General features: G+C 48.6%; 1 protein-coding gene across 1 annotated transcript in view; it reads left to right on the top strand.

Annotated features, from left to right (window-relative positions):
* The first annotated feature begins 17,317 nt into the window (after positions 1–17,317).
* Positions 17,318–23,002, top strand: part of LOC129644410 (endogenous retrovirus group K member 25 Env polyprotein-like) — a 73,578-nt gene continuing 67,893 nt past the window's right edge. The window contains 2 exon segments of the mRNA XM_055570057.1: positions 17,318–17,360; positions 22,404–23,000. Coding sequence (XP_055426032.1) covers positions 17,318–17,360; positions 22,404–23,000 — 640 coding nt within the window.

The following is a 23,002-nucleotide window of genomic DNA, read 5'->3' as shown; positions in this document are numbered from 1 at the left end:
CGTGGTTTTTCTCAAGCTGCGTCATGACATGTGGGGTTTCTCTCCAGTTACAACGAAGAACTCAGGGAGCATCTCGTGTGGCCCCAGGGAAGTCCGGTCTCCATTCAAATTACGAGGGGCAGTGCAGCATTGCTTTCGAGTCACAGCAGGGGAATCGGGCCTCAAGACGTGTTGAAGGGGGAATCTCGAGATCCTTCTCAAGTTGGGGCAGGAAACCCTAGGTTCCCTCGACTTGTTACGGTGACCTCAGGGAGCTTTTCATGGTGCCTATGGTAAGTCAGGAATACTGTGGAGTTGGGAGGGGCCTCTCGGGACTCCACTGGGGTGGGTTCAGCAGAAGACAGCCTCTTTTGGAGTTGAGGTGGGAACCTCAGGTTTCCTCTCCTGTTCTGACATGGGTCTCGGGGTGCGTATGCCATTTCAAACAGGGAGTCAAGTCTCGACTTGTTTGGAGGCATGAAACTCTGCTTTCCTCTCGAGTTGTCAAAGGGGTTTCAGGCCTCCAGGTGAGTTAAATTTGGCACCTGGGGCACTTTTCGATTTAGTAACTGGGACATCAGAACTCCATTCGTGTTGTGAGTTGATTCTCGGCTAACATTCGAATCAGTGCAAGGGAATCAGGCCTGATCTAGAGTGGATGGGGAAATACGTGGCTTTCGAATTGTGACGAGACCCCGGGTTCCCCTCCAGTGTCAAGTAGATACCAGCCTCCTCTCAAGGTGCGACGGGGACGTCAGCATTCCTTTCCAGGTGAAGCAGGTCAATTGACCCTCATCTCGACGTGTCCAAGGGAAAAAGGGGCTCTTCTTGATTTGTGGAGGGAAACTCAGTGTTCCTCTCGAGTGGGGACGGGTATCTGGGGAAAATTCTGGAGTTTCCTAAGCGTGTCAAGAACCCTTTCGAGTTCCAAGAGGGAACATGGGCTTTCTATGAAATTGCTGCAGTGTCAAAGGGCCTCCTCAAGCGTGCAGGGGAGAATTTAGTGGCTTGCGTGGTGTTGTGGCGGGAAGCTTAGGGTTCCTCTCCAGTTGCGTGTCAACCTGGGGGACCCATTCGTGTCTTCTCAGGGAAGTCAGATCTTCTTCAGCGTTGTGAGGGGCAACTCAGGATTCCTCGCATATCGCTGCAGGAATGAATAGGGTCTCATCTCGAGTTGAGGCAGGAACCTCAGGGTTCCTCTCCATTTCTGACATCCATTTCAGGGTCTCTGCAGAGTTGGATCAGGGGAGTCAGGCCTCATCTTTTGTTGAGGCATGGAACTCTGCTTGCCTCTTGCATTGTTCATGGGGTATCAGGCCATTTGTCTAGTTGATTAGGAAGCTGCGACTTATTTCCGAGGATGAAACCGGGGTGTCAGTGCCCCTTCGTGTTGTGACTTCTTCGTCGGGGTTACATTCGAAGAAATTCCTGGGCATCGGGACTCATCTTGAGTGGAGGGGGAAATTGGTATCTTTCGGAATGTGGCACGACCCACGAGGCTTCCTAACGAGTTGCAATTTGAGACAGGCCTCCTCCTGAGGTGCGAAGGGAAGGTCGGGATCCCTTTCCAGACAAAGCAGGGGAATCGACCTTCATGTTGAGATAAGGAGGAGAGAAGGGGCTCAGATTAAGTGGTGCTGGGAAACTCAGTGTTCCTCTCGAGTGAGACCAGTATGTTGGGGAATTTTTTGAGTTGCATCAAGGGTGTCAAGTACCATTTCGAATTTCAAGAGGGAACTTGGGCTTTCTCTCAAGATGCTGCAGTGGGAAAGGGCCTCATCTTGCGATGGCTAGGGAACCTTGTGGTTTTTCTAGAGTTGCGGTGGGATTCTGGAGTTATGACAGAGAACTCAGGGAGCCTCTTGTGTTGCCCCAGGGAAGTCCAGTCTCCATTCGAGTTGTGTGGGGGAGCAGGGGATTGCTCTTGAGTCACTGTAGGGCAAATAGACTTATCTAGGCTTGTGTCCAGAAACTGTGTTCCTCTCCAGTGGTGACAGGGATCTCGGGGTTGCATTCAAGGTTCACCCAGGGACTGAGGCCTCGTCTCGAGTTGAAACAAAGAACTCCACTCTCCTCTCGAGTTGCCACGGGTATCTCTTTGAGCCCATTGAGTGGCCTAAAGGGATTCAAGCCTCCTGTGTAGTTTTGTGAGGGGACTCAGGATTGCTCTCTAGGCCCAGCAGGAAAAGAAGGACCCATGATGGGGGAATCTTGTGGTTTTTCTCAAGCTGTGGTGTGACATATGGGGTTTCTCTTTAGTTACGATGGGGAATTCTGGGAGCCTCTGGTGTGGCCCCAGGGAAGTCCAGTCTCCATTCAAGTTACGAGGGGGAGCGCGGCATTTCTCTCAAGTCACGGCACAGGAACGGGCTTAAAGACGTGTTGAACGGGGAATATTGAGGTCTTTCTCGAGTTGCGGCAGGAAATCCTGGGTTCCCTCGACTTGTGACAGTGACCTCAGGAAGCTTCTCATGGTGCCTATGGGAAGTCAGCAATACCGTGGAGTTGAATGGGGCCCCTTGGGAGTCCACTGGGGTCCGTGCAATGGAAGAGGGCCTCATCTCGTGTTGAGGCGGGAACCTCAGGGTTCCTCTCCTGTTCTGACGTGGGTCTCAGGTGTGTATGCTGTTTCAAACAGGGAGTCAGGTCTCGACCTGTGTGGCGGCAAGGAACTCTGCTATCCTATTGAGTTGTCAAAGGGGTTTCAGGACTCCAGGCAAGTTGAATTTGGGGCCTGGGGCTCTTTTCGAATTAGCAACCGGGGCACCAGTACTCCCTTCATGTTGTGATTTGATTCTCGGCTGACATTCGAATCAGTGCAAGGGAATCAGGGCTTATCCCAAGTGAATGGGGGAAATACGTGGCTTTCGAACTGTGACAAACCCCCGGGTTCCCCTCCAGTGTCAAGTAGATTCCAGCCTCCTCTCGAGGTGTGACGGGGACGTCGGCATTCCTTTCCAGGCGAAGCAGGGCAATCAACCCTCATCTCAATTGAGGAGGGTAAAACGGCACTCTTCTTGACTTCTGGCTGGAAACAGTGTACCTCTCGAGTGGGGACAGTATCTGGGGAAACTTCTGGAATTTCATAAAGCATGTCAAGTACCCTTTTGAGTTTCAAGAGGGAAGGTGCACTTTCTTTGAAAATGCTGCAGCATAAAAGGGCCTCCTCAAGCATGCAGGGGAGAATTTCGTGGTGTGCGTGGCGTTGTGGCGGGAAGCTTACTGTTTCTCTCGAGTTGCTTACTCGAAGAGAAAGCTTACTGTTTCTCTCTTGTCGACCTGGGGGAACCGCTCATGTCTCCTCAGGGAAGTCAGATCTCCTTTGGCATTGCGAGGGGCACCTTGGGATTACTCGCACATCACTGCAGGAATGAATAGGGGCTCATCTCGAGTTTAGGCAGAAACCTCAGGGTTCCTCTCCATTTCGGGGTCTCTGCAGAATTGGAACAGGGGAGTCAGGCCTCGTCTTGTGTTGAGGCACGGAACTCGGCTTGCCTCTTGAGTTGTTCATGGAGTGATAGGTCACTTGTTGAGCTGTATTTGGAACATGTGGCTTTTTCTAGAGGATGCAACAGGGTGTCATTGCCCCTTCGTGTTGTGACTTCATCCTCGGGGTTACATTCGAAGAAGTGCCCGGGCATCAGGACTTATCTTGAGTGGACTTGGAAATCGGTGTCTTTCAGAATGTGGCACGACCCACGAGGCTTCCTCTCGAGTTTCAATGTGCGACCGGCTTCCTCCTGAGGTGCGAAGGGAAGGTTGGGATCCCTTTAAAGACAAAGCAGGGAAATCGACCCTAATGTCGAGATTAGGTAGGGAGAAGGGGCTCAGATTAAGTTGTGCAGGGAAATTGGGTGTTCCTCTCGAATGAGACCAGTATGTCGGGGAACTTTTTGAGTTGTCAAGGGTGTCAAGTGCCATTTCGAATTTCAAGAGGGAACGTGGGACTTCTCTGGAGACAGTGCAATGGGAAAGGGCCTCATCTGGCAATGACGGTGGAACCTTGTAGTTTTTGGGAGTTCCTGCGGGATTCTCGAGTTATAACGGGGAGCTCAGGGAGCCTCTCGTGTTTCGCCAGGGAAGTCCAATCTCCATTTGCATTGCGAGGGGGAGCTGGGGATCGCTCTCGAGTCACTGCAGGGCAAATAAACCTCATCTAGGCTTGTGTCCAGAAACTCTGTGTTCCTCTCAAGTGGCGACAGGGATTTCAGGGTTGCATTCAAGATTCACCCAGGAATTCAGACCTCATCTCGAGTTGAAGCAAAGATCTCAGTTCTCGTCTCGAGTTGTGATGGGTATCTCTTGGAGCCCATTGAGTGGCCTAAAGGGAGTCAAGACTCCTGTGGAATTTTGAGAGGGTACTCGGCATTACTCTCTAGGCCCTGCAGGAAAAGAAGGGCCTCATCTCGCGATGACGGGGGAATCTCGTGGTTTTCCTCGAGCTGTGGCACGACGTGTGGTGTTTCTCTCGAGTTATGACGGGGAACTCAGGGAGCATCTCGTGTGGCCCCAGGGAAGTCCAGTCTCCATTCGAGTTGCGAGGGGGAGTGTGGAATTGCTCTTCGGTCATGGCAGGGGAATCAGGCGTCAAGACTCATTGAAGAACGAATCTCGAGTTCTTTTTCGAGCTGCAGGAGGAAACCTTGCATTCCCTCGACATTTGATAGTGACCTCAGGGAGCTTCTCATGGTGCCTTGGGAAAGCAGAAATACTGTGGAGTTGGGAGTGGCCTCTCGGGACTCCACTGAGGTTGGAGCAATGGAAGAGGGCCTCATCTCGAGTTAAGGCGGGAACCTCAGGGTTCCTCTCCTGTTCTGACGTGGGTCTCAGGATGTGTATGCCATTTAAAACAGGGAGTCATGACTCGACTTGTGTGGAGGCATGGAACTCTGTTGTCCTCTCGAGTTGTCATGGGGTTTCAGGCTTCCAGGCTAGTTGAATTTGAGACCTGGGGATCTTTTCCAGGTAGCAACCGGGGCATCAGAACTCCCTTCATGTTGTGAGTTGATTCTCGGCTTACATTTGAATCGGTGCAAGGGAATCAGGCCTGATATCCAGTGGATGAGGAAATACGTGGCTTTCGAATTGTGACAGACCCCTGTGTTCCCCTCATGTGTAAAGTAGATACCAGCCTCCTCTCGAGGTGTGACGGGGATGTCGGCATTTCTGTCCAGGAGAAAAAGGGCAATCGACCCTCATCTCGACTTAAGGAGGGGAAAACGGGGCTCTTCTTGACTTTTGGCGGGAAACTTAGCATTGCTCTCAAGTGGGGACGGGTATCTGGGGAAACTTCTGGAGTTTCCTAAAGTGTGTCAAGTACCCTTTTGAGTTCCATGAGGGAACGTGGGCTTTCTTTGGAAAAGCCACAGCATAAAAGGGCCTGTTCTGTTCCTATCCTGTTCTGACGTGGTTCTGGGGTGTGTATACTTTTTCAAATGAAAGCCGAGAATCAACTCATAACCCAAAGTGAGTTCTGATGCCCTGGTTGCTAATTTGAAAAGCACCCCTGGTCCCAAATTCATCTCGCCTAAAGTCCTGAAACCCCTTTGACAACTGGAGAGGAAAACAGAGTTCCATGCCTCCACACAAGTCGAGACCTGACTCACTGTTTGAAAAGGCATACACACCCTGAGACTCACGTCAGAACAGGACAGGAACACTGAGGTTTCTGCCTCAACTCGAGATGAGACGTCTTCCAATGCACTGACCCAAGTGGAGTCTCGAGAGGACCCTCCCAACACCACAGTATTTCTGACTTCCCATAGGCACCATGAGAAGGTCCCTGAGGTCACCATCACAAATCGAGGGAACCCAGGGTCTCCAGCCGCAAGTCGAGAAAGACTTCGAGATTCCCCCTTCAATGCGTCTTGAGGCCTGATTCTGCTGCCATGATTCGAGAGAATTGCCTTGCTCCCCATCACAACCCGAATGGAGACTGGACTTCCCTGGAGCCACACGAGAGGCTCCATGAGTTGCCCATCATAACTCCAGAAAAAACCCAAACGTCCCACCACTGCTCAAGAAAAACCCCGAGATTCCCACGTCACTGCGAGATGAGGCCCTTCTTTTCCTGCCGGGCCTAGAGAGCAATCCCAAGTCCCCTCTGAAAACTCAACAGGAGGCTTGACACCCTTTAGGCCACTCAATGAGCTCCAAGAGGTACCCATTGCAACTCGAGAGGAGAGTGGAGTTCTTTGCTTCAACTCAAGATGAGGCCTGACTCCCTGGGTGAAACTTGAATGCAACCCAAAGATCCCTGTCGCCACTGGAAAGGAACACAGAGTTTCTGGACACTAGCCTAGATGATGTCTATTTGCCCTTCGGTGACTCGAGAGCAATCCCCAGCCTCTCTTCACAACTCAAATGGAGACTGGACTTCCCTGGGGCCACACGAGAGGCTCCCTGAGTTCCCTTTGGTAACTCAAGAGAAACCTCACACGTTGCACCACAGTGAGAGAAAAACCACGAGATTCCCCTGTCATCGTGAAATGAGGCCCTTCTTTTCCTGCAGGGCCTAGAAAGCAATGCTGAGTCTCCTCTCAAAATGCCACAGGAGGCTTGACTTCTTTGAGGCCAGTCAATTATCTCCAAGAGATATCCATGGCAACTCGAGAGGAGATCGGAGTTCTTTACTTCAACTAGATACCAGGCCTGACTCCCCGGGTGAACCGTTAATGCAACCCAGAGATCACTGTCACCACTGGAGAGGTACACGGAGTTTCTGGACACAAGCCTAGATGAGGTCTACTTGTTCTGCAGTGAGTTAAGAGCAATCACCAGCTCCCCCTCGAAACTCGAATGGAGACTGGACTTCCCTGCGGCCACACAAGAGGCTCCCTGAGTTCCCCATCGTAAGTGAGGAGAAACCCCACACATCACGCCACAGCTTGAGAAAAACCACGAGATTTTCCCGTCATCACGAGAGGAGGCCTTTCTTTTCCTGCAGGGCATAGAGAGCAATCCTGAGTCCCATCTCAAAACTCCACAGGAGGCCTGACTCCCGTTCGGCCCCTCAATGGGCTCCAAGACGTACCTGTGAAATTCTTTACTTCAACTAGAGACCAGGCCTGATGCCCCGGGTGAACCTTGAATGCAACCCAGAAATCCCAGTCACCACTTGAGAGGGAAATGGGGTTTCTGGACACAAGCCTAGATGACGTCCTTTTGCCCTGCAGTGACTCGAGAACAATCCCAAGCTCCCCCTCGCAACTCGAATGGAGATTGGACTTCCCTGGGGCAACACGAGAGGCTCCCTGAGTTCCCCGTCGTAACTACAGAATCTACTGCAACTCGAGAACCACGAGGTTCCTCCGTCATCACCAGATGAGGACCTTTCCCGTGGCAGCATCTCAAGAGAAATCCCACGTTCCCTCTTGAAATTAGAAATGATACTTTACACCCTTGATGCAACTCAAAAACTTCCCCCACATACTGGTCTCATTTGAGAGGAACACCGAATTTCCCGGAACAACTTAAAGAGCCCCTTCTCCCCTCCTGATCTCGACATAAAGGTCTATTCCCCTGCTTTGTCTGGAAAGGGATGCCGACCTTCCAGTCGCACCTCAGGAGGAGGCCGGTCTCACTTTGCCCTGCTTCGCCTGGAAAGGAATGTCAAAGTACCTGTCACACCTCGAAAAGAGGCTGGTATCTACTTGACATTGGAGGGGAACCAGGGGGTCCTGTCACAATTCAAAAGCCACGTATTTCCCCATACACTCGAGATCAGGCCTGATTCCCTTGCACCAATTCAAATGTCAGCCAAGAATCAATGCAAAACACGAAGGGAGTTCTCATGGCCTGGTTGCTAATTCGAAAAGAGTCCCAGGTCACAAATTCAACTCACCAGGAGGCCTGAAACCCCTTGACAACTCAAGAGGAAAGCAGAGTTCCATGCCTCCACACAAGTGGAGACCTGACTCCCTGTTTGAAACAGCATACACACCCCGAGACCCACATCAGAACAGGAGAGGAATCCTGAGGTTCTCGCCTCAACTCAAGTAGAGGCCCTCTTCCATTGAACTGAAACCAGTGGAGTCCTGAGTGGCCCCTCCCAACTCCAAAGTATTCCTGATTTCCCTTAGGCAACATGAGAAGCTCCCTGAGGTCACTGTCACAAGTCGAGGGAACCCAGGGTTTCCTACTGCAACTCGAGAAAGACCTCGAGATTCCTCCTTCAACTCGTTTGAGGACAGATTCCCCTACCGTGACTTGAGAGCAATGCCACTCTCCCCCTCACAACTCGAATGGAGACTGGAACTCCCTGGGGCCACACGAGAGGCTCCCTGAATTCCCTGTCGTAACTCGAGTGAAACACTACACATCACACTGCAGCTCGAGAAAAACCTCGAGATTGACTCATCATCTCGAGATGAGGCCCTTCTTTTGCTTCAGGGCCTAGAGAGCAATCCTGAGTTCCCTCTCAAAATCCACAGGAGGCTTGACTCACTTTAGGCCATTCAATGGGCTCTAGAAGATACCCGTCGTAACTCGAGAGGAGAGCGGAGTTCTTTGCTTCAACTTGAGACAAGGCCTGACTCCCCTGTTCCAACTCTGCAGAGACCCTGAGATCAATGTCAGAAATGGAGAGGAAACCTGAGGTTCCAGGCTAAACTTGAGATGAGGAACTCTTCCATGGCACCGACCACAGTGGAATACCGAAAGGCCCCTCCCAACTCCACAGTATTCCTGACTTCCTATAGGCACCATGAGAAGCTTCCTGAGGTCACCATCACAAGTCGAGGCAACCCAGGGTTTCCTGCCGCAACTCGAGAAAGACCTCGAGATTCCCCCTTCAACGCGTCTTGAAGCCCGATTCCCCTGCCGTGACTCGAGAGCAATGCCGCGCTCCCCCTCGCAACTCAAATGGAGACTGGACTTCCCTGGGGCCACACGAGAGGCTCCCTGAGTTCCCCGTCGTAACTCGAGAGAAACCCCATACGTTGCGCCACAGCTCGAGAAAAACCATGAGATACCCCGTCATTGCGATTGAGGCCATTCTTTTTCTGCAGGACCTAGAGAGCAATCCTTGTCCCCTCTCAAAACTCCACAGGAGGCTTGACTCCCTTTGGGCCACTCAATGGGCTCCAAGAGATACCCGTGCCAACTATAGAGGAGAGTGGAGTTCATTGCTTCAACACGAGATGAGGCATGACTCCCAGCGTGAAACTTGAATGCAACCCTGAGATCCCTGTCACCACGGGAGAGGCACACGGAATTTCTGGACACAAGCCTAGATAAGGACTATTTGACCTGCAGTGACTCGAGAGCAATCCCCAGCTCCCCCTCACAACTCGAATGGAAATTGGACTTAACTGGGGCACCACGAGAGGCTCCCTGAGTTCCCCGTCGTAACTCCAGAATCCTGCCAAAACTCGAGAAAAATCACGAGGTTCCCCTCTCATCGCGAAATGAGGCCCTTTCCCACTGCAGCATCTCGAGAGAAATCCCACGTTCCCTCTTGAAATTCGAAAGGGTACTTGACACCCTTGATGCAACTCAAAAATACCCGACATACCGGTCTCATTCAAGAGGAACACCAAGTTTCCCGGCACAACATAATCTGAGCCCCTTCTCCCTCCTGATCTCGACATGAGGGTCGATTCCCCTGCTTTGTCTGGAAAGGGATCCTGACCTTCCTGTCGTACCTCAGGAGGAGGCCGGTCTCACATTGAAACTCGAGAGGAAGCCTCATGTGTCGTGCCACATTGCGAAAGACACTGATTTCCCCATCCACTCAATGTAAGTCCTGATGCCCGGGCACCTCTTCTAATGTAACCACGAGGACGAAGTCACAACAGGAAGGGGCACTGACACCCTAGTTGCATCTTCCGGAAAAAGCCGCAGATTCCAAATACAACTCGACAAGTGGCCTGACACCCCATGAACAACTGGAGAGGCAAACAGAGTTCCATGCCTCAACACAAGACGAGGCCTGACTACCCTGTTCCAACTCCGCAGAGACCCCGAGATCAATGTCACAATTGGAGAGGAACCCTGAGGTTCCTGCCTCAATTTGAGATGAGGCCCTATTCATCCCTGCAGTGATTCCCGAGGAATCCCGTGGTGCCCCTTACAACGCCAAATGAGATATGACTTCCTGAAGATACACGAGCGGGTCCCCCAGGTCAACTCGCAACTAGATAGGAACCCTAAATTCCCACCACAACTTAACGCCAGCCACGGAATTCTCTGCCGTATGCTTGAGGACGCCCTTTTACGCTGCAGTGATGCCAATGAAAGCACATGTTGCCTCTTGGAACTCGAAAAGGTACTTGACACGCTTTACGAAACTCCAGTAGTTTCCCCATATACACGTCCCCAGTCTAGAGGAACAGTGAGTTTCCAACCACAAGTCAAGAAGAGCCCCGTTTTCCCCTCCTCAACTCGAGATGAGGCCCTCTTCCATTGCACCGACCCCAGTGGAGTCCCAAGAGGCCCCTCCCAACTCCACAGTATTCCTGACTTCCCATAGGAACCATGAGAAGCTCCCTGAGGTCACTGTCACAAGTGGAGGGAACCCAGGGTTTCCTGCTGCAACTCAAGAAAGACCTCGAGATTCCCCCTTCAACACATATTGAGGCCCGATTCCCCTGCTGTGACTCAAGAACAATGCCGTGCTCCCCCTCGAAACTCTAATGGAGACTGGACTTCCCTGGGGCCACACTAGAGGCTCTCTGAGTTCCCTGTCGTAACTCAAGGGAAACCCAACATGTTGTGCCCCAGGTTGAGAAAAACCACGAGATTCCCCTGGCATCAGGAGATGAGGCCCTTCTTTTCCTGCAGGGCCTAGAGAGCAATCCCGAGGCCCCTATCAAAACTCCACAGGAGGCTTGACCCCCTTTAGGCCAATCAGTGTGCTCCTAGAGGTACCCATCGCAACTCGAGAGAGGAGTTATTTGTTTACACTTGAGACGAGGCCTGACTCCCCAGGTGAACCTTGAATGCAACCCCAAGATCCCTGTCGTCACTGGAGAGGAACACGAAGTTTCTGGACAAAAGCGTAGATGAGGTTTATTTGCCCTGCAGTGATTCGAGAGCAATCCCCATCTCCCCCTCACAACTCGAAGGGAGATTGGACTTCCCTGGGGCACCACGAGAGGCTCCTTGAGTTCCCCGTCGTAACTCGAGAGTCATGCCGCAACTCGAGAAAACTACTAGGTTGCCCCATCATCGCGAGATGAGGCCCTTTCCCAATGCAGCATCTCGAGAGAAATCCCACGTTGCCTCTTGAAATTCAAAACGTTACGTGACACCCTTGATGAAACTAAAAAAGTACCCGAAATAATGGTCTCAATCTACAGGAACACCAAGTTTTGATGCATAACGTAATCTGAGCCCCTTCTCCACTCCTTATCTCGACATGAGGGTCGATTCCCCTGCTTTGTCTGGAAAGGGATCCCGACCTTCCTGACGCACCTCAGGAGGAGGCCTGTCTCACATTGAAACTCGAGAGGAAGCCTCGTGGGTCATGCCACATTCCAGAAGACACCGATTTCCCAGTCCAATCAAGTTAAGTCCCGATGCCCGGGCACCTATTCGAATGTAACCCTGAGGATGAAGTCAAAACACGAAGGGGCACTGACACCCTGGTTGCATCCTCTGGAAAAAGCTGCAGGTTCCAAATACAACTTGACAAGTGGCCTGACAACCCATGAACAACTCGAGAGGCAAGCAGAGTTCCATGCCTCAACACAAGACAGAGTCTCTGTTCCAACTATGCAGAGACACCAAGATCAATGTCAGAAATGGAGTGGAACACTGAGGTCCCCACCTTAACTCGAGATGAGGCCCTATCGATCCCTGGAGCAATGCATGAGAAATCCCGAGGTGCCAATCACAAAGCCAAAGGAGATCTGACTTCCCTGAGGAGACACGAGCAGGTCCCCCAGGTCGACACACAACTCGAGAGGAACCCTAAGCTTCCTGCCACAACTCCACACAACCCACAGAATTCTCCCCTGCATGCTTGAGTAGGCCCATTGACGCTGCAGTGTTTCAAAAGAAAGCCAACGTTCACTCTTGGAACTCGAAAGGGTACTTGACAAGCTTTATGAAGCTCCAGAAGTTTCTGCAGATACCGTCCCAACTCGAGAGGAATATTGAGTTTCCAACCACAAGTTAAGAAGAGCCCCGTTTTCCCCTCCTCAAGTCGAGATGAGGGTCGTTTGCCCTGCTTCGCCTGGAAAGGAATGCTGACGTCCCCGTCACACCTCGAGAGGAGGCTGGTATCTACTTGACAATGGAGGGGAACCTGGGGGTCTTGTTATAATTCAAAAGCCACGTATTTCACCATCCACTCGACATCAGGCCTGATTCCCTTGCACTGATTTGAATGTTAGCCGAGAATCAACTCACAACATGAAGGGAGTTCTGATGTCCCGGTTGCTAATCCGCAAAGAGTCCCAGTCCCAAATTCAACTCTCCTGGAGGCCTGAATCCCTTTGACAACTCGAGAGGAAAGCAGAGTTCCATGCCTTCACACAAGTTGAGATCTGACTCCCTCTCTGAAAGGGCATACACACCCCGAGACCCACATCAGAACAAGAGAGGAACCATGAGATTTCCACCTCAATTCGAGATGAGGCCCTCTTCCATTGCACAGATCCCAGTGGAGTCCCCAGAGGCCCCTCACAACTCCATAGTATTCCTGATATCCCATAGGTACCATGAGAAGCTCCCTAAAGTCACCATCACAAGTCGAGGGAACCCAGGGTTTCCTACTGCAACTTGAGAAAGACCTCGAGATTCCCCCTTCAATGCGTCTTGAGGCCCCATTGCCCTGCCATAACTCAAGAGTAATGCTGCGCTCCCTCTCACAACTAGAATGGAGACTGGGCTTCCCTGGGGCTATACGAAAGGTTTCCTGAGTTCCCCATCATAACTAAGGGAAACTCCACATGTCACGCCACAGCTAGAGAAAAACCATGAGATTCCCTGGTCATCGCGAGATGAGGTCCTTCTTTTCCTGCAGGGCCTAGAAAGCAATCCTGAGTCACCTCTCAAAACTTTATAGGAGGCTTGACTCCATTAGGGCACTCAATGGGCTCCAAGAGATACCTGTTGCAACTCGAGAGGAGATGGGAGTTCTTTGCTTCCACTCGAGATGAGGCCTGTCTCCCCGGGTGAACCTTGAATGCAACCCCGAGATCCCTGTCACCACTGGAGAGGAACACGGAGTTTCTGGACACAAGCCTAGATGAGGTCTATTTGCCCTGCAGTGACTCGAGAGCAGTCCCTAGCTGCCCCTCGCAACTTGAATGGAGATTGCACTTCTCTAGGGCAACACAGGAGGATCCCTGAATTCCCTGTCATAACTCGAGAATCCTGCTGCAACTCGAGAAAAACCACAAGGTTCCCCCATCATCGCGAGATAAGGCTGTTTCCCACTGCAGTGTCTCGAGGGAAATCCCACGTTCTCTCTTGAAATTTGAAATGGTACTTGACACCCTTGATGCAACTCAAAATGCTCCCTGACATACCGGTCTCACTCGAGAGGAACACCGAGTTTCCCTGCACAACTTAATCTGAGCCCCTTCTCCCCTCCTGATCTCGACATGAGGGTCGATTCCCCTGCTTTGTCTGGAATGGGATCCCAACCTTCCCTTCGCACCTCAGGAGGAGGCAGGTCTCACATTGACACTTGAGAGGAAGCCTCGTGGGTCATGCCACATTTCAAAAGACACTGATTTCCCCATCCATTCAAGGTAATTCTTAATGCCAGGGCAACTTTTCAAATGACATCCTGGGATGAAGTCACAACACGAAGGAGCACTGACACCCCAGTTGCATCCTCCGGAAAAAGCCGCAGGTTCCAAATACAACTCAACAAGGGGCGTGACAGCCCATGAACAACTCGAGAGGCAAGCGGAGTTCCTCACCTCAACATAAGACGAGGCCTGACTCTCCTGTTCCAACTCCGCAGAGACCCTGAAGTCGATGTCAGAAATGGAGAGGAACCCAGAGGTTCCCACCTCAATTCGAGATGAGGCCCTATTCATCCCTGCAGCGATGTTCAAGGAATCCTGCGGTGCCCCTGCAATGCCAAAGGAGATCTAACTTCCATGAGGAGACACAAGCAGGTCCCCCAGGTCGACACACAACTTGAGAGGAAGCATAAGCTTCCCGCCACAACTCCACGCAAACCACGATATTGTCCCCTGCACGCTTGAGGAGGCCCTTGTACGTTGAAGCATTTCCAAAGAAAGCCCACGTTCCCTCTTGGAACTCGAAAGGGTACTTGCCACGCTTTATGAAACTCCAGAAGTTTCCCCAGATACCCGTCCCCACTCGAGAGGAATGCTGAGTTTCCTGCCACAAGTCAAGAAGAGCCCCGTTTTCCCATACTGAAGTCGAGATGAGGGTCGATTGCCCTGCTTCACCTTGGAAGAAATGCCAACGTCCCCGTCGCACCTCCAGAGGAGGCTCGTATCTATTTGACACTGGAGGGGAACCCTGGGGTCTTGTCACAATTCGAAAGCCACTTATTTCCCCTCAACTCGACATCAGGCCTGATTCCCTTGCACCGATTTGAATGTCAGACGAGAAGCAACTCACAACACGATGGGAATTCCGATACCCAGGTTGCTAATTCGAAAAGGGCCCCAGGTCCCAAATTCAACTCACCTGGAGGCCTGAAACCCCTTTGACAACTCGAGAGGAAAGCAGATTTCCATGCCTCCACACAAGTCGAGACCTGACTCCCTGTTTGAAATGGCATAAACACCCGGAGACCCATGTCAGAACAGGAGAGGAACCCTGAGGTTCCTGCCTCAACTCGAGAAGAGGCCTTCTTTCATTGCACCAACCCCAGTGGAGTCCGGAGAGGCCCCTCCCTACTCCAAAATATTTCTGATTTCCCATAGACACCATAAAAAGCTCCCTGAGTTCACCATCACAAGTTGAGGGAACCCAGGGTTTCCTGCCGAAACTTAAGAAAGACCTCGAGATTTCCCCTTCAACGCGTCTTGAGGCCGGATTCCCCTGCCATGATTTGAGAGAAATGCTGTGCTCCCCCTCGCAACTCGAATGGAGACTGGACTTCCCTGGGGCCACACGAGAGGCTCCATGAGTTCCCAGTCATAACTTGAGAGAAACCCCACACGTCGCGCCACAGCTCGAGAAAACCACGAGATTTCCCCGTCTTTGTGAGATGAGGCCCTTCTTTTCCTGCAGGTCTTAAATAGCAATCCCGAGTCCCTTCTCAAAACTCCACAGGAGCCTTGACTCCCATTAGGCCATTCAATGGGCTCCAAGAGATACCTGCCAGGAGCCAGCGTGAGGAACTCTGCCCGTGGCAAAGGTCGTGAGGAAGGAGGCTTGGAATGCGCAAAGGCGGGATCGAGCCTCAGGAGTCACCCTGAAAATTCTCGAGCATATACCCCCAAAACCAGAGTCTGCCTATTTTACTGCTTTGTGCTCTCACCTACACCTCTGACTTTATGGGGGGCTCTCCCCCACCACCTCTCTCTGAAAAAGAGTTAACTTACAGTTCCAGTTGATAAAGTTCCTGGGCATGATAAGAGTGTTTCAACCTACAAACTCCTCTGAAGTTTATTCCAGCCACATGTGATGGTTCACAGCCTCCGAACCGTGAGAGGCATGAGATGTTCTAAACTGTCTAAATACAGATTCCTTTGAGCAGTTAAAAGATTGATTAGAAATTGTATTGGTGAAGGGTTTTTCACTTGTTGGGCCAATGTTTGCTGCTAAGTTTCCATATCCCTTACCTACTGTGTCCCTGGCAGTGTATTGATTAATATAATTGGTGTATAGGAATGTAAGTAGTAGCTTTAATGTTTGTAACCTTGGACCCTTGAGTTAATTATTTTCTTGTTATAGCCCACCACACCTTTGCCCTATAGGAATGCAACTTTATCTGGTGCTCTTGGAGGGTGGCGCCTGACTTTAGAATAATCAACTTTAGAGAAAAATAAGTTTTCTGAAGAAAGGATCTTAAAATGTTAACAGGCCTCTTGGCCAGAAGATTATGTAATTCACTTAAACTTTTGCATATGATAAGTTTGCAGGAAGAAAGCCTGGTTTACTGCTGACTCCACCCCTTCCCCCATTATACTCTATGCACAAGTTAAGGTATAAAAGCTACTTTGGAAAATAAAGTGCGGGCCTTGTTCACCAAAACTTGGTCTCCCCATGTCATTCTTTCTCTCATCTTCTGGCTGAATTTCCCTCTGGGGCGTGGAGGCTCATCAAGCCCACTAATTTTTCCTGGGCTTTTAAGATCTGACTGGGGAGGCTTTAGCATCTCCTCTCCTTCAGGAGAACGGGAGGATGCCTGCAGCCTACGTAGTTGACATAAATTCCTTATTTTGGAATTTTATTAGCTTTCCACATAAACCAAGTTATTCAGCCTCTTTTCCCCACTGAATTTTCTCACTGAGCTATCCTTATTTAACCACTCTTTATATCTTTAATTCTATCATATCCGGATCACTGAAGCCGTCTCCCCTTCGAATTCCCTGGATCCACCGGGGCTGGACCCGGGCTAGTGGCGCCTGGACAGGCTTTTCAAAGGTAGGTCCCCTCGGAGCAACTGGGTCATCATACCTATTGCTCCCCCCTCGGAACAATTTGGGTCATCAGCCCTGTTGTTCCCCCTCAGAGCAATTAGGGTCATCAGCCCTATTGCTCCCCTCTCTGAACAATCTGGGTCATCATCCCTGGTTGTTCCCCCTCGGAGCAGTTAGGGTCATCAGCCCTGTTGTTCCCTCCCGCCCCCAGAGCAATTAGGATCATCAGCCCTCTTTTTCTCCTTGTGTTGAGTTTTTGGGACAGCTAGGACCCCACTCAGGGTGCCACAGACCCCCCTGTAGGATAGACAGGGCGAGTAGGAGTGGGAAGTATTGACAGTGTTAAAGGGTTGAGTAAAACCCTATTTCTGAAGACTAAAACTAAATCTTTTACTATACTTTCTGACATGGGTAACAGTGAATCAAATGAAAGGCAGCTCTTTATAGAAGTAATTTTTCAGCTATTAAGTAACACAGGAATTAAAGTTAAAAAATCTACTATTCATTCATTTTTTTCATTTGTGCAAGAACATTGTCCCTGGTTTCCAGAAGAGGGCATGGTTAACTTAGACACCTGGGAGAGAGTAGGAAAACAGCTGAAAACTTACCATGCTGAACATGGCTCAGAAAAGGTGCCTAATGACGCTTTTTCCTTATGGAATATCATTAGAGATGATTTAGACCCTGCCCCAGAATCTGAAAAAGTACATTTTAAAGAGGAAAGTGAGGAAAAAACTGCAGTTAAACCTGAGGAGTATGAGAAAGAGGAGGACCCACCTGACTATCAGCAACTAAGAAAAATGCTAGCCGCCATGACTGCTCAGGAACAAATTAAAGATAGGGAAGAGAAACAAGGTCAGCTTTCCCCTCAGGATGAAGATTTAGATGAGATAGCAGCTCGATATCACTCTGACAAAGATTGGCCTCTTTTAAATGAAAATGCCCCAAGGAGCTTAAGAGAAACTCCCCCCATCAGGCCATCTGCTCCAAGGAGCTTAAGAGAAATATCTCCTATTAGGCCATGTGCCGCTAAGAGCTTACAGGAGACATCCCCAGTTCAGTCATCCATAAAATCTGAACACCAAACAGTCCAACGAGCCCCAGAGTACAGAGCAAGAGACATGGGACCCATACCTTTGCCACCACCTCCTAGAGCGGGGTGTGTGGGACCCATACTTCTGCCATCACCTCCTAGACCAAGCAATATAGGATACATTTCGAGGGATATGAGACTTATGCCGTTGACATCACCCCCTTATCAAGGAGGAAGAGCTTCACTATCAGCTCCATGAGGAAGTGTTTTTTCTGCCCCTAACGATAAATTTGATCCCCAACTTAAGGCTTGTTTTCCTATAATATTTGAGCCGACTGACAATGGAAGGACTATCAGATGGGAAGCCGTTCCTTTAAAGCTGGTAAAAGAACTTAAAGATGCTTGTGCTTTGTATGGGCCTAAAGTCCCATACACAATGCAGCTGGTACGAGCCTTAGCAGGCAAATGGCTGACACCCCATGATTGGAAATCAGTCACTAAGGCCTGCCTGTCTGGAGGACACTTTATACTTTGGAAAGATGAGTATGACAATCTTGCTCACTGGCATGCCAATAATAATCAACAGGGACATTTAAACTATATCACTGAAGGTATGCTAGCTGGAAAATATGATTACCCCACACTTAATGAGTAGATGAAACTAGATAAATATGCTCTAAAACTGGTAGCTGATTGTGGTTTTACTGCTTGGCACTCATTGCCCGATGGTAGAGAATCAAATTCTGCTCTATCTAATATTAAACAAAAGTCAAAGGAGCCATATGAAGACTTTGTCTCATGGCTTTCAGAGGCTGTCCAGAGAATAATCTCTGATTCTGAGGCAGCCGGAATATTGACAAAACAATTGGCTTTTGAAAATGCTAACTCTACCTGCCAAGCTATTTTATGCCCTATAAGAAGATCTGGAGGCCTAATTCATTATATAAGGCAATGTGCAGATGTAGGACTGTCCATGCTGCAAGGTGTTGCTATAGCTGCAGCAATAAAAGGGAATTCTTATCAGCAGGCAGTCCAATCCTTTTTTACCAACAAGAATAAGCCACAACAAGGTGATCCCAGAAGCCAAGGTGAGAATTATTTGCCCAGAACTTGTTTTTCCTGTGGCCAGGAGAGACACATTTTCTATGCTTGCCTTCAAAGAACACTTGGTTCTTATCCGCCTAAACCTGCCCCACTGGCTGTGTCTGCTCTGCAAAATCCTGCACCCCCAACCACGAACCCTAGGTCTCTGCTCTTGCTGTCAAAGAGTATATCATTGGGCAAGGGACTGTAGGTCAAGATTCCATAGAAATGGAACTTTTTGGGCCCCTACCAGCAGTCGAGAAATGGATTGAGGGGCCAGCCCCAGGCCCTGACAACGATTGGGGCAGCCTCACTGAACCCATTCATTCCCTTCGTCCTGTCGCAGAATTGGTCAGAACAACCCCAGGCAGTGCAGGGCTGGAGCTCAGTTCCACCACCTCAACAATATTAACACCAGATAGCCCCGCTATAAACATCCCTACAGGAGTTAAAGGTCCATTACCGAAAGGCTTGGTGGGAATTATATTAGGCAGAAGTTCCTTAGCTATGCAAGGTCTTACAATTATTCCTGGAGTAATTGATTCAGATTATACAGGAGAAATTCAGATAATGATTTCACTCCCTACTAAAACTTTACAAATACATCAGGGACAGAGAATTGCCCAACTTTTACTTTTGCCTTACCATACTGCAATTGGGCATACAGCTACTCAAAATGAAAGTCAGGACAAAGGATTTGGGTCTAGTGATATGGGTTTTTGGGTAATAGATTTCTCAGAAACACCCTATGAGCACTATTTTTGTCAGTGGCAAGTCTATTGTAGGACTATTAGATACAGGAGCAGATGTTTCTTGTATTTCTGGGAAAGACTAGCCCAGCTCCTGGCCCACCCATATTACTGAAAATGAGTTGGTGGGCATAGGAAGAGCCCCTGCAGTAGCTAAAAGTGCAAAGATTTTAGATTGGCAATTTGATGATACCCGTGGAACATTCCAACCGTATGTAGTTCCTTCACTCCCCTTTACCCTGTGGGGAAGGGATGTGCTGTCTCAAATGGGAGTGTTACTTTTTAGCCTTGATGATAAAGTGATCTCTCAAATGCTACATATGGGTTATGATCCTTCAAAAGGATTGGGTAAACAGCAGACAGGAATAATTGAGCCAATTTGCCCAACTCCTCGAAAGCTATGTACTGGATTGGGGTATCCAAATTTTTAATGGAGGCCATTGTTTTTGCTGCCGACCCCATTACTGGAAATATCAAGACCTGGTGTGGGTAGAACAATGGCCTCTGCCTAAAGAAAAATTACTGACAGCTAAAACGTTAATTTTTGAACAACTAGAATTGGGGAATATTGAGCCCTCCAATAGCCCTTGGAATACTCCTATTTTTGTCATTAAGAAAAAATCTGGTAAATGGAGACTTTTACAGGATTTAAGAGCCATTAATGCCACCATGGAGGACATGAGGGCCCTACAACCTGGGCTCCCTTCCCCTGCAGCCATTCCAGAGGGACACAATGTAATTATAATTGATTTACAAGATTGCTTTTTCACCATTCCCTTAAATACTGAGGATAAAAGGCGATTTGCTTTTAGTCTGCCATCAGAAAATCTTAAGCAGCCTTATTTATGGTTTCTATGGAAGGTTTTGCCTCAGGGAATGAAAAATAGCCCCACCCTATGTCAAAAATTTGCTAATGCTGCTTTAGAAGATGTTAGAGCTAAATATGAACAAGTCTATATGATTCACTATATGGATGACATTTTAATAGCTCATCCTGATAGAACTCATTTACAAACTGTCCTCCAAGATTTGACCCAGGCATTGACAGCCAGAGGCTTAAAAATTGCCCCAGAGAAAATTCAGGTCAATCCGCCCATAACTTACTTAGGACAGATTATCAATTCAGAAACAGTGACTCATGCCCCATTACAATTAAGAAAAGATCACCTTGTTACTTTAAATGATTATCAAAAACTTTTAGGTGATATTAATTGGATTAGACCCTATTTAAAATTAACCACTGCTGAATTAAAGCCTCTTTTTAATATTTTACGTGGTGATCCTGACCCAACTTCTAAAAGAAAATTAACTGCTGAGGCTCGGGAGGCTTTAGACAAAGTAGAAGCAGCCTTATCTGATAGCTATGTAAAAAGAATTGATTTACAAGAAAACTGACAATTCCTTTGCCTAGCTACTCCAACTGCGCCTACGGGAGTCTTATGGCAAAATGGCCCCCTAGAATGGGCTCATCTCCCCGCCCAAGCTAAAAAAGTAGTAGCTTCTTATCTAGGATTGATAGCTACGTTGATATTAAAAGGAAGAAAGTGGAGCATTGAATTGTTCATTAAAGAGCCATCAGAGATTGTAATTCCATATAATAAAGAACAACTTGATGCTTTTCTAATGTTTGATGAGGATTGGGAGATTGCCATTGGAAATTATTGTGGTCAAATTTTGCATCATTTACCCTCGCATGTTTTGCTGAATTTTATGTCTAAACATCCAGTTATTTTTCCCGTCATGTGCAAACAGTCTCCTATTCCAAATGCTCAGATAGCCTTTACTGATGGGTCAGCAAACAGTAAAGCCTCCTTAGTTACTAAAAATCATCAGAAAGTTTTAGAAACACAGGAAACTTCAGTTCAAAGAGCTGAAATAACAGCAGTCATAGAGGCTTTTGCTATGTTTGCAGATGAGGAATTTAACCTTTATTCTGATTCTCAGTATGTAGTCAGGCTGTTTCCACACATGGAAACTATGGTTTTGCTTGAAAATAAGACTGCCATATTTCATTTGTTAAGTAAATTACAGCAACAAATTTGGAAAAGAAATAAAATATTTTTCACTGGACACTTTTGGGCTCATTCTGGATTGCCCGGCCCTTTAAATGCCTTTAATGATTTGGCTGACTCACTAACCAGAAATACAGTGGCTACTGTGATTTAGGAGGCCTGAGCCTCTTATTTACTTCATCACCAAAATGCTATGGCCTTAAGATGTCAATTCCAAATTCCCAGAGAGACTGCTCAAGAGATTGTGCATTCTTGCTTACACTGCCCCACTGTTTATAATAGTCTACCTATGGAAGTTAATCCTTGTGGTCTCAAACTTAACGCACTCTGGCAGATGGATGTAACTCATGTCTCTTCATTTGGAAAACTGTCTTTTGTTCATGTAACTGTTGATACCTTTTCTCACGTTATTATTGCAACTGCTCATACTGGAGAGGCAGTTAAAGATGTGATACATCTCTTTACTTGTTTTTCATATTTGGGCTTGCCAAAAGCTCTGAAAACTGATAATGCCCCTGCTTACACTTCTAAGTCTTTTCAGGAATTTTGTATAAAGTTTCAAATTAAACCTAATACTGGCATCCCTTATAATCCCCAGGGACAGGCCATTGTGGAAAGAGCACATCAAACATTAAAAATCCAAATTCAAAAACTAAAAGAAGAGGAGCTTAAGTATAGTTCTCCCCATCAAATCTTGCAACATGTTCTTTTCATAATAAATATTTTAAATACTGATTCAGCCGGAACTACTGCAATGCTTCGCCACGGGTGCCCAGAGCAATTGAATGCAAAACCATTAGTTAAATGGAAGGATCTCTTCTCTGGACAATGGAAAGGTCCCAACCCATTGTTAACCAGCAGTCGAGGATATGCTTGCATTTTTCCACAGGACGCAAATTCTCCAATTTGGGTTCCAGACATATTGATTCACCATGTCTCAGCCCCTCGGGATATCGGATTCCCTGGCCGCCATGACTCCGAAAAAGGAAGGGACCTCCTCTACCTTCGCTCCCCCTGCCAGCACGAGAAACGCCACCAGCATCGGAACAACTGACATCAGAGATCCCGGATGAGCAAGGAACGGATCTGCCCACCAAGCAGATGTCTCAACTTCACCTACAGGATATTACTCCCCCAGATCCCCTGCCCCACAGGAAGATGCCAGGTTGCCTGACTGGGGTGACTCAGCACGCCCCCATACCCACCTGGGGACAAATGAAAATACTCTGCCACCAGGCACGGGGAATAGCTTCCTTACAAGGATCTCCAGCTTCTCCTGAGAAAATGTTTATTGCCATGCTTGCTTTGCTTTCCTGCCAGGTAAGTGCCTCTCCTATTCCAACCAAATATTGGACATATCTCCCAGTTCCTCCAACTTTCCAAGTTGTTAATTGGAATAATGAGCCTATACGGGTCAACACAGACCAACCTCAGATTTTGGGAGGATCCTATACTTCTTACACTAGAGATAAATATCCTATTAACTTCAATTATACCTTCAGGGGATTAACAGACGATTTCCCTGTTTGCTTTAACTTCCCCAATGATCCTAGAAGCTTTATTACCACCACCAAAGAAGGATGTGTTGGGGCCTCTAAAAAAGTAATTATAACAGATTCC

Source organism: Bubalus kerabau, chromosome 2, assembly GCF_029407905.1.
Source record: "Bubalus kerabau isolate K-KA32 ecotype Philippines breed swamp buffalo chromosome 2, PCC_UOA_SB_1v2, whole genome shotgun sequence".
Lineage (NCBI taxonomy): Eukaryota > Metazoa > Chordata > Mammalia > Artiodactyla > Bovidae > Bubalus > Bubalus kerabau.
Note: the sequence above shows the minus strand (reverse complement) of the source record. Positions and strands in the feature narration are given on the sequence as shown.